The sequence below is a fragment of the Arachis ipaensis genome, chromosome B1 (assembly GCF_059453495.1).
Source record: "Arachis ipaensis isolate K30076 ecotype BB chromosome B1, ASM5945349v1, whole genome shotgun sequence".
Taxonomy (NCBI): Eukaryota; Viridiplantae; Streptophyta; class Magnoliopsida; order Fabales; family Fabaceae; genus Arachis; species Arachis ipaensis.
Window position 1 is genome coordinate 129,418,106 of NC_142436.1, and position 10,766 is coordinate 129,428,871.

At 36.4% G+C, this 10,766-nt stretch overlaps 1 protein-coding gene across 2 annotated transcripts; it reads left to right on the plus strand.

Annotated features, from left to right (window-relative positions):
• Window positions 1–262: 262 nt before the first annotated feature.
• Window positions 263–10,499, plus strand: LOC107634256 (uncharacterized). 2 transcript variants are annotated; one of them, XM_016337811.3, is made up of 17 exons: window positions 263–687; window positions 794–925; window positions 1,390–1,527; window positions 1,637–1,687; window positions 2,010–2,099; window positions 2,234–2,380; window positions 2,976–3,083; window positions 3,484–3,564; window positions 3,933–4,628; window positions 5,022–5,183; window positions 5,897–6,062; window positions 6,515–6,657; window positions 7,332–7,616; window positions 7,717–7,851; window positions 7,928–8,109; window positions 8,323–8,407; window positions 10,186–10,499. In XM_016337811.3, exons 1-16 carry the CDS (start codon window positions 595–597, stop codon window positions 8,387–8,389), a joined length of 2,676 nt encoding a protein of 891 aa, XP_016193297.2. In that variant the 5' UTR covers window positions 263–594; the 3' UTR covers window positions 8,390–8,407; window positions 10,186–10,499. The 2 variants fall into 2 exon arrangements, with proteins under 2 accessions (XP_016193297.2, XP_020979549.2); XM_021123890.2 differs by having other exon boundaries at window positions 5,897–6,044.
• Window positions 10,500–10,766: the final 267 nt, after the last annotated feature.

A 10,766-nucleotide genomic window follows, 5' to 3' on the forward strand; every position in this document is an offset into this window, starting at 1 on the left:
AAAACAAATACAAAAGTCAAACTACCAAATAAAAATATCATTTTTTACATATAATTCTAATATCTAAATTTTTTGTACTACAAATTATTTTAAATAAAATATCTTTTAAATTTAACTTTAGTTTATATATTTAATTTAATTATATAAAATATAATAATTTTTAATATTTATTATATACTATCGTTAATTTACTGCCTCGCGCACATAGCGCAAATCTCATTCTTATTATTTATAACTGGTCAATCGGTTTAACCTATACTTCACCAAATGAACTAGTGATCGAGTGACCAAATAATTTGGCCAGGTCGAATGTTAGTTCGGTTATGATGACTATGGTACTCGCAATAATTTAGGCCCCGATTCCAATTTAATTATACCCGACCCGACTATCTGTTTATGACTCTACGTGCGAAAGAAGATAACCAAACTTCGAAGAGAAAGAAAAAACCACCGTGGTAGAATCTCCGCGTCACCACTCACCACTGAACTTTTGAGTCTGAACTAGAAAGTGAGCGCATAAACAAACCCTAGAAAGCTTCAATTGGGGGAAATTTGGGGAAATAGAGCGAATACTGGAATTGAGAGTCGCAATCAATGGGTGCGAGTCGGAAGCTTCAGGGAGAGATCGATCGCGTCCTCAAGAAAGTCCAGGAAGGTGTTGAAGTCTTTGATAGTATCTGGAACAAGGTCCTACCTCTTCTTTTTGGGTCAAATTTAAATCTTAATTTTCTTTTTAAATTTTGCTGATCGAAAATTCACGCGAGTAATGGCGGCGTTGGTTGGGTTGTGTTAGGTTTACGACACAGATAATGCCAACCAGAAGGAGAAGTTTGAAGCAGACCTCAAGAAGGAGATTAAGAAGCTTCAGAGGTACAGGGATCAAATTAAGACTTGGATTCAGTCCAGCGAAATCAAGGACAAGAAGGTGCTTGATATACTGCATGTTCAAATTCCCTTTATACTAAATGGAATATACAAAAAATAAAAAATGGTGCTTGCTATACTAAATTTCGCACTGATATGCCGAATTTATGCTCTTTTATTTGGAATGTTAGTTCCTTCAGTGTTTTGGGTTTTTAATCAATCAGGGTTTTATACATATGCTGAATAGCTGAATTATGATGGTTGGTGAAATGAGTTAACTTTGGAAATTTTAGATGAATGTGAATGTGATGTGATTTCAAGGAATTCACATGCAGTGGATGTATGTCGGTATGAGTATGATTGTGTCATTTTGAACCCATTGAGTAAATGATAATAATGCGTATATTGCCCTGCTTTGTTGCATACCCTTTTCTTGCGGGGATGGGGGGCTCTTGTGTTTTGGTGGTTGTGCTGCCTCGGTTCATTGTGATAATATGGTTTCTCTTTTGGCACATTTTGATATAGGTTAGTGCCTCTTATGAGCAAGCTCTAGTGGATGCGCGCAAGTTAATTGAACGTGAAATGGAAAGGTTTAAGATATGTGAAAAGGAGACAAAGACCAAAGCATTCTCTAAGGAAGGCTTAGGTCAACAGCCTAAGACTGTAAGTCTGACCATGCCCAAAAAAAAGGCTCCTTTGCTATTTTTCTAGTTTTGTATTACTTGTTATGCCTTCTTTGTGCTGAGCGTTGTGTTTTGCTATTTTCTTACAGGATCCAAAAGAGAAGGCTAAATCAGAGACAAGGGATTGGTTGAACAATGTGGTATGAAGTCAATTCCTTTGAATAATTTTCCAGTTTGCTTATTGTGCTTGCGTCCAAAGTATGGCTAAAACTTGTTTGTGTTTATAGCTTTTCTGCCATCGTGTTCTTACTGTTGGATAGCTAATTCTCAGCCTTGTTTGCTTTGTATCTATTATCCAATATCCATGCTTATTGCAACATGATAAAATTTCTTGTGTAGGTTGACTGTTTATTGGAAATTTATGTTGCATTTCTCTTTGATGATATGTTGTTTAAATTTCATAAAATATTAATTTGAATGATGTGCCTGGCTCTCATCATTTTTTTTTAAATATTCGAGTAGGTTGGGGAGTTAGAATCTCAGATTGATAACTTTGAAGCGGAGCTTGAAGGGCTTTCTGTCAAGAAAGGAAAGAACAGGCCACCTAGATTGGTATGAAACATTCATACATTTCTGTGCTCTGCAAAGATCAACTGTTTTCAAAATCTCAAAAGCATTTCTGTTAAAATGATGGTTGACCTTTTGAACGGTCACTTACATCATGTCATGTTTTTCTTCTTTCTCAGACACATCTAGAGACATCAATTACTCGGCACAAGGCTCATATAAAGAAATGTGAATTTATCTTGAGGCTATTAGACAATGATGAGTTAAGTCCGGAGCAGGTTAATGATGTCAAGGATTTCTTGGATGATTATGTAGAGCGTAATCAGGTTTGTCTAATTCATCATACCTAAAAAAGTTGGGCACTGATTTGGTTGTTAATTTAGTCTTTTTTTGGAGTGAGTGCTTAATGCATTATGCTTTGATAGAGGTGCTTGGAGGGGATTGAATTAACGTTGCTCTGTTTTTTGAAGATGACTCAAAATGAGATGCTGTCATTTAACCTTCCGATCTTTATGTATTCATTTTTATGAACATTTTTACATCTTTCTTCACTATTATTTTATGAAAGGGCACAATGACATTGTTTGATCCACGTAACCAACTCCACCTAGAAAGATAAGGCTTTCTTGTTGTCGTCGTTGCTACTGCTGCTGCTGTTTGTCTCAATTTTCTTATGTTGACATGGTTCATGATAGGAGTATGGCACTGAAGAATTATTGAGGCTATTTAGCTGGCCTCATCCAGTACACAAGGCATAGTAGTTGTTTGTTGTGTTTGTTGCTGTATGAATGAAAACCTAACCTTCTGTTTCCCTTCAAACTTAACCACCTGAACATATCATTACCATAATGCTTGACAATTTGCAATAGTGAACGACTTATTGTAACTTTTCTGTTTCTTCTATTTTTCATTTTTCTGCAGGAGGACTTTGATGAATTCAGCGATGTTGATGAACTATACAGCTCATTGCCTTTAGATAAGGTGGAGACTCTTGAAGATCTTGTTACAATCCCCCCTGGCCTATCTAAGGTATTTGTTTGCTCACAATTGTTTTGTTGCAAGTATACAAGGGATCATTCAGTAATACATATTGAAGCAAATGTAGATTCAATTTACCACATTGGGTCATTGATTAATTTTTCACGTTGGCAAATTTTGCTGGATTCCTTGCTGGGCTATGCAGTTTATGATGGTAATGTATTATAGAAGTCTAACATTTAATTGATGGGTGATGCGGATTTTAATTTCGGAAGTGGTTAACTCTTTACAAGATACCCTCCATGAACCTCTTAATTGTGGGAGTCTAATGCACTGAGTTACCCTGTTTTTATTTTATTATTTTGACCCTAGGTTCCTATAACATTCCCTTTTGGTTAACTTGTAAATACAATTCCTTTTGGAACTCCTGATTTGTTTTGTTTTCTGGTAGGCTACTCCTAGTCTCAGCTTGAAGAATACTTTGGCTGTCTCAGCATCACAATCAGCATCAGCATCTGCCTCACAAACATCTGTATGTATTTCATGTTTATGTTTATATGGAAGGATGCAGGAGTCAATGTTGTTGATATGAAAACATAAGAATGGTTTCAGAAAACTTTTGAGGGATCAAATGTTAGGATGTTATTTTTTTTCATGCCATAAAAAAGGGCTATCCATTTCCTTTTATTTTGCCTATAAGCAATTTTGATGATGTGATCTTAAAGCATCTGTCTAATTAAGAGTAATAGTAGTTAAGATTTTCAGATAATTATTGGTATTTCACCTGGTGAGTGTAGAAACAAGCGTGCATCTGCCATTTTAAATTGATGAACAATATTGTTGATTCTATTTCCAGGAAACTTTGACTTCTAATCATCAGGGTGTTTCCTCTTCTTCCAGGAGCAAGCTGATGACACAGCATCCCAGGATAGCAATTCTGATATTGGTGCAAGAACTCCACCTGCGAAAGTTAGTGGAATTATTTCTGCTACTTCCACACCAGCTGGCAACCATGCTACTCCTCTTTCTGTGAATGTTTCTACGCATAATTTGTCCAGTGCACCAGCTGCTGGATTGGTCCTTTCTGGTTCGAATTCAGTTCGGAGTCCCATGGAGAATGCTAATGCTGCGAATTCACCTTCTGCGAATCAATCTTCCTCTTTGAAGGAAGAAGAGATTAATAGTTTCCCTGGCCGGAGACCATCCCCATCGCTTTCTGATGCAGCACTAAGGAGCATTGGCCGAAACAACCTTTCAAATCAAGCAGCAGCTAGCATCCCTCTTGGTGCTGGGAACATGGTTTCTAACAATGGAACCCTTGGTTCAGTCCCTTCAGCCTCTGAAATAACTAAGAGGAACATGTTGGCAGCTGATGATAGACTTGGTGGAAGTAGTGGGATGGTGCAGCCTCTTGTATCCCCATTAAGTAATAGCAGATTGATTTTGCCTCAGGTTGGGAAGGCTAATGAAGCTGCCTCAGCTGACTCTAATGCCATTAATGAGGCTGCAGCTGTATCTAGTAGAGTTTTCTCCCCATCTGTGGTTCCTGGCATGCAATGGAGACCTGGAAGTCCATTCCAGAACCAAAGTGATGCGGTAAATTGTCTTAAATTTTAGTATGATATATGGTGGTCATATGTTTTTTTTTTGGCAAGCTTTTGTGTGGTTTCAAAGTAGGAGAGATTCATTTATGCCAGAAGTATGTGCAATTAGAATGTGTTATAATATTGATTGCTGAGTACCAATAGACATGTAGTTTTGTGTCAGATTCAAAGTTAAAATCTGAATCTGTACATCTGAACGAATATTTTAAGATTATCACATGCTAAGTACACTGCTAGGCCTAGAAACTTTTACTCAGTATAGGTACATTCTTTTTCTTGCTGCTGTTGACTGGTTGAATGGAAGGGTTGTTCTATGTAGCGTGTTATTGTATATGTTGAATATTTACCTCTTACAGTGCTGGTTCATTTTGATATTCATGTGCAGATTCGTCAAAGAACTGAAATAGCTCCAGATCAAAGGGAAAAGTTTTTGCAGAAGTATCAGCAAGTGCAGCAGCAGGGGCACAGCACCCTGCTTACTATGCCTTCTCTTGGAGGAAATCCTAAGCAGTTTTCTGCCCAGCAGCAAAATCCACTTTTGCAACAGGTATTTCTCCTGTTTTGGGCTTTTCTTTGCTTGTTCCAAAGACGTCGTCGTGTCTAGTTTTTCTATTCCAACAATGTCATCTTTACAATTCTAATTTTAAAAATAACTCTCTACATCTACGGAATCTACGGTTGAGTTGTCTTCGTTTGACCTCAAGGTCATGGGTTCAAACCGTGGAACCAATCACTGATACAATTAAGTTAGGCTGTTTACATTACATCCTTTGGGTATGACCTTTCTCCAGACGTTGCATTAACACGGGATTGTTGTGCATTGGGCTGCCTCATATATATATATATATAAATGGTCTCTTCTAATAATTCTTTTATGTTCTCTGTAGTCTTTTCTACTGGATTAATTGTAGCCCTACATTGTTGGATGCGGGGTTGGTTTTGATTTTTATTTTATTTTGTTTTCCCTCATCCCTCCTGTTTGAGAAATGATAGGAAAAATTTGCATAAAAGTAGGAAGATTGGTAGCTTTACTTTGTTTAAATGTACAACTAGATAGTTTGTCTTGTGCCCAATTTCATTTATTTAAAAATGCTTTAAAGAATTCTGTAGATGTATATCCTGTTTTAGCTCCATTCCATATACAATCGTATATATTTATAGTTTTACGTTTTAGTTAAATGATAATCCACAGTTCCTTCTATGACCTGACTTTATATATGATAAAAATATATTTTGCATGACATGCTACAATATTTGCAGTTTAACTCCCAAGGTTCCTCTGTTTCTTCTCAATCTGCTATTGGCCTTGGAGTCCAGTCACCAGGTCTTAGTGGTATGTCAACTACTACACTACAGCAGCCACCCAATTCGGTCCATTCCCCATCTAGTCAACAGTCATTGATGTCAGGTGTTTCCAAAGATGCAGGTGTTTGTGTTACTTGTATATAATACTATACTATATTATGCTTTGATGTATAAGTTTTATTCCCTTTTTTAGTCAGACTACTTTCCTCCTTTTTTGTTCTCTTGTTTCAATACTAAGAAAAATTGTGGAATATTTAAATGACATGGTTTACAATAAGCCTGGAAGTCATTTGATTCAAGTAGTTGATCTCTGAAAAAAGACTCTGTTCTTGAAATGCAGCCAATACCATGACGTGTTCTAGTTCCTACCTGATCATTGAGATCAAGTGGAAATTACGTCTTTGTATTAGGCTGTGAATGAATTTGCAAATTACGATACATCAACTTCAACATGTGGACATATTTGTTTCAAGAGATCAAAACCTATTTAACATATCCAAAATAAAATACCAAGATTGGTTTATGATGAAAGTTGAGGAACATATCCTAATTCCTAGATTTTTTATTATGCAGATGTTGGCAATTCTAAAATTGAAGATCCGCAACATCAGAATTTTCCTGATGATTCAGCTGTTGAATCTACTGGTAGTACTGGGGTTGGCAAGAGTCTCATAAGTGATGATGATTTGAAATCAACATTTGCTGCAGATTCTCCAGTATGCTGGCTAACGTCTTAATCTTTTATATTCTTAAGATATATCATCCTTTTGCATTACATATGAAAGCACATAAAGTTTTGTACTTTTCTGTGCTTGTAAGACAAAATGTAGTCCAATAGTTGCTAAGTAAGGTAATCATGAAAGTGTGTTAATGTGCATAATGGAATGTCTGGTTGTGGAGATAGATGAGAGTAGAGATTTGGTGCAATTTGATTAGAGAGGATATTGTAAGGGAGGGGAGCTGAAAAAGTTAAGCTGAATTTTGGCTTCGGCTTGGGAGAGTTGAGCTGCTATAGAGCTGAATATACCCTTAGTGTTTCCCCTTGGAACTAGATTCAGGAGAATAATGCACAAGGAATGGGCTAAACTAAAACTCATTAACTTACAATCATGATTAATGTTTACCTAAGGAGGTAGTGAAATTTAAATTTATATATATTTGAACGATATGGAGTTTTTTCTGGATAGCCTCTGATTTGAAAACCAGTTGTATGGCCTAGTTAAGCTGGGCAAGAGCTATATGCTTACTTGTACTCTTCTGACTTGCAGATAGAAAAAGACGCGTTTGGATTGATTTCTGTGCACATGATGTGAAAGGATATTTTGTGTGTGTGTGTGTGTGTAGTGAACTTAAGGATGACCTAAGCCAACTATTTTTGTTTATGCTACAGGCAGGGGTATCCATCTCCCTTGCAGAAGCTGGTCAAACATCCAGAGATATTGATTTGTCTCCTGGCCAACCTTTACAACCCAATCAACCTACTGGTAACCTTGGTGTCATTGGGAGAAGAAATGGCACGGATCTTGGAGCCATTGGTGATAGTTTCACTGGATCAAGTTCAAGTATTAATCCAAGTGGAGTGCGTGATCAATTATACAATTTGCAAATGCTTGAGGCAGCACACTACAAACTTCCTCTACCCAGAGACTCAGAACGTCCTAGAGCTTATACTCCTGTATGCATTGCCGATCATATTCATCTTCCTGTTCACTGCATAATCTATCATATGGCCATATAATGAGTTCTTGTTTTCCCATTTTCTTGTGGTTCTGCAGAGGCACCCAACGATAACACCTTCTAGTTATCCTCAGACACAGGCTCCTATTGTTAATAATCCTGCTTTTTGGGAGAGAGTAGGTCTTGAACCATTTGGCACTGATACATTGTTTTATGCATTTTATTATCAACAGGTACTTCAACATTCCGAGTGATTAATGTTATTCTATGAGTCAATCATGTGGGGCTTATATCTGTTATTTTATGCAGAACACTTACCAGCAGTATTTGGCTGCAAAGGAACTAAAGAAACAGTCCTGGAGATACCACAAAAAGTATAACACATGGTTTCAGCGTCATGAAGAGCCCAAAGTTGCTACAGATGAATATGAGCAAGGAACATATGTGTACTTTGATTTCCATATTGCAAATGATGACCTTCAACATGGGTGGTATGTAGACTTAATTATTATACTATTTGCAATCACTTTTTGCATATATACGTACACTGTTTTGAAATTTAAAACATGATCATTAGATGGTAAAATAAAATGAGTAGAATTTGTAGCAGCTTTTATTAGGTTTCTATCACATTTGCAATGATTGCACTTTTTAGCTGCCTTTGTGGTTACCCTTACTTGAATTACGTTGATTTTGTTTTTCAGGTGTCAAAGAATCAAAACTGAGTTCACTTTTGAATATAATTATCTTGAAGACGAGCTTCTTGTATAGAGGATTCAGACCCAAGTGGTAATAATGTCGTGGTTATTATTTTTTTTCCTTAGGTTTTAGCAAATATAATTATGTTTGATTTATAAGCTTGTTATGTTTTCCAAGTATTAGTTTTCTTTCTCATATCCTCGTTCCTTATTCTGCCATATGTGTATGGCTGTTTATTCATGTAATCATTCTCATTTCGGCCCACTAAACTTATGTTCATGTTCTCGCCCAACACTTAGTTCTAGACAACATAGCTGGTCTAATGATAGTACGATGAATTTACACTAAGTTTTGAAGATATTTTTTGTGGCATATAAAACCCAAAGCACTCCACCATTTTCTACCAACCAGCTTGAATCATATGATTTATGCCCTCTTCTATTTCTCTATTGTTTTGAATAATGCATCCAAGACACTTAAACCACTTTACTTGTGGTATGATGTCCCCAATTTTCACTTTACTAGTGTTTCTCCTCCGTATGCTGAATTTATACTTCCATATACTCTGACTTAGCGTGACTTGTGAGCAAATCATATACTTTCGGAGCCTATCTCCAAAAATCTAGGTTGTCATTTAAAACTTCTTGCAACTCTCCAATAAGGACGATGTCATTTGCAAAAAGCATTTAACATGGTATGGGTTCTTGGTTATGCTCATTTTGTACCTTCAAAACCAGTGTGAAAAGGTATGAGCTTAGAGATGACTATTGATGTAATCGTACACCAATGGGAAAATTCCTATGTTACACCATCTTGGGTTCAAACTCTAGTTGTAACCTCCTCATCCATGTTCTTAATTTCACGAATATGTGTAATTCTTACTCCTTTCTTCTCCAAAACCTTCAATAGGACCTTTCTTGGTATTCTATCATTTGTCTTTTCCAAGTTAATAAACACCATTTGTAGATCCTTTTTGTTATTCTGGGTCACTTCCATCATTCTCCTTAACAAGAATATGTCCTCCGTGGTAGTTCTACCCGGCATAAAACCAATATGTATTCCAAAACTCGAGTCTCTTGTCTCAACCTCCATTTTATCACCTTTTTCCAGAATTTCAAGGTATGGCTCATAAGCTTGATCCCTTTGTGGTTTCCACAATTTTCTATATCTTATTGTTGTAGATAGGGAGATGCTCTTCCTCCAGTTGTTTAGCATCTTCTTAGACTTTAAAATCTCATTAAAAAGTTTGGAAAAAATATAACAAAATATATTACTACATTGCTATTTGGAATTAATATGATTTGATGCTAGATTGAACTATAGTTTCATTCATTTTGCTCTGGTTTATTTTTAAAATCACTGTTAAACAATAGTATAGCCTAAAAAGACAGTAGAAAGATTGAGGAATAAGGTTGAAGGGAGAAAAAAAAACCCTTTCTTCGGTTTGGTGGTTGGGGGATCCCATCCTTTTCTGTAGTGAAACAAGGGTGAGAGTGCCACTTTGGAAATATATCTAGAAACTTCATTGTAGTGGATGGCCGGGCAAATGAAATTTAACATGCTAAGTTGAAGCAATCGGCATTTTCCATTTCTTTCTTTCTTTCTTTCTTTCTTATTTAGTTTTTTGCTCAACTCTGCCTGTGGTCTATACTACACATATAGAATATTGGGAGACTTGATGAATTAGACAATTAGTTGTGTTTTGCCTGGATTTAAAGAAAGGATAATGAATTGCCGAGTTAGATAGCTCATATTTGGCTTCCGAGCTACCTTGTTAAGTTGCACATGTCATGCTTCTTATATTGGTACTCTGCTTTACAAGAGTTGTTTTGTGTATTTCTTACCATATCCGGCCCTTGTCATTGCAGGTTTATTGCCAAATGGGTCTGGAGTCATGGAATCATTGGTAATGTAATTCACAGGCTACCTTGTATAGGCAAGGCAGTGACTATTTTGCTCTTTGCGGCTAGTTGAACTAGCTTGTCTATTTTCATTTAGGAGAGTTCTTTAGAGCATGGAAACTATGTACATTTACCCTTTTAAACCTATTCCTATGTGGAGCTCTGGGGTCCCCATTCAGTGCCTAGGAATGATGTGCATGTGTAGTGTTTTCTTATAATCATAGTTGCACACTGATTTGATGCCATATGCCTATATTTACTTGATAAACGTTTTTGAAGTATATTTTGAACTGATTTAGTCACGTTAGCTCAAAGACTACTACACAAAAAATCATGTTGTTATATGCATAATAACTTCTAAAACTCCATGTGATACTAGCGAAATTTTCATTTTTTTTTCCCAGATTCATATCCGGTCTTGTGCTTTGAAAACACCATGAATGTAATTGGTTTATTACTTTATTACTGCTACTGCGAAATTGATGTGCTTTTACTTATTGCATCAATGCACCGTTGAAATCACTGGATTGTTTTTCTGGTTAAGAGTG

Coding starts and splice junctions, on each gene's coding strand:
- LOC107634256 (XM_016337811.3), top strand. CDS start 595: ATGGGTGCGAGTCGGAAGCTTCAGGGAGAGATCGATCGCGTCCTCAAG. Junction 1,528..1,636: donor TAGGTCAACAGCCTAAGACT/GTAAGTCTGACC, acceptor ATTTTCTTACAG/GATCCAAAAGAGAAGGCTAA. Junction 3,084..3,483: donor TCCCCCCTGGCCTATCTAAG/GTATTTGTTTGC, acceptor GTTTTCTGGTAG/GCTACTCCTAGTCTCAGCTT.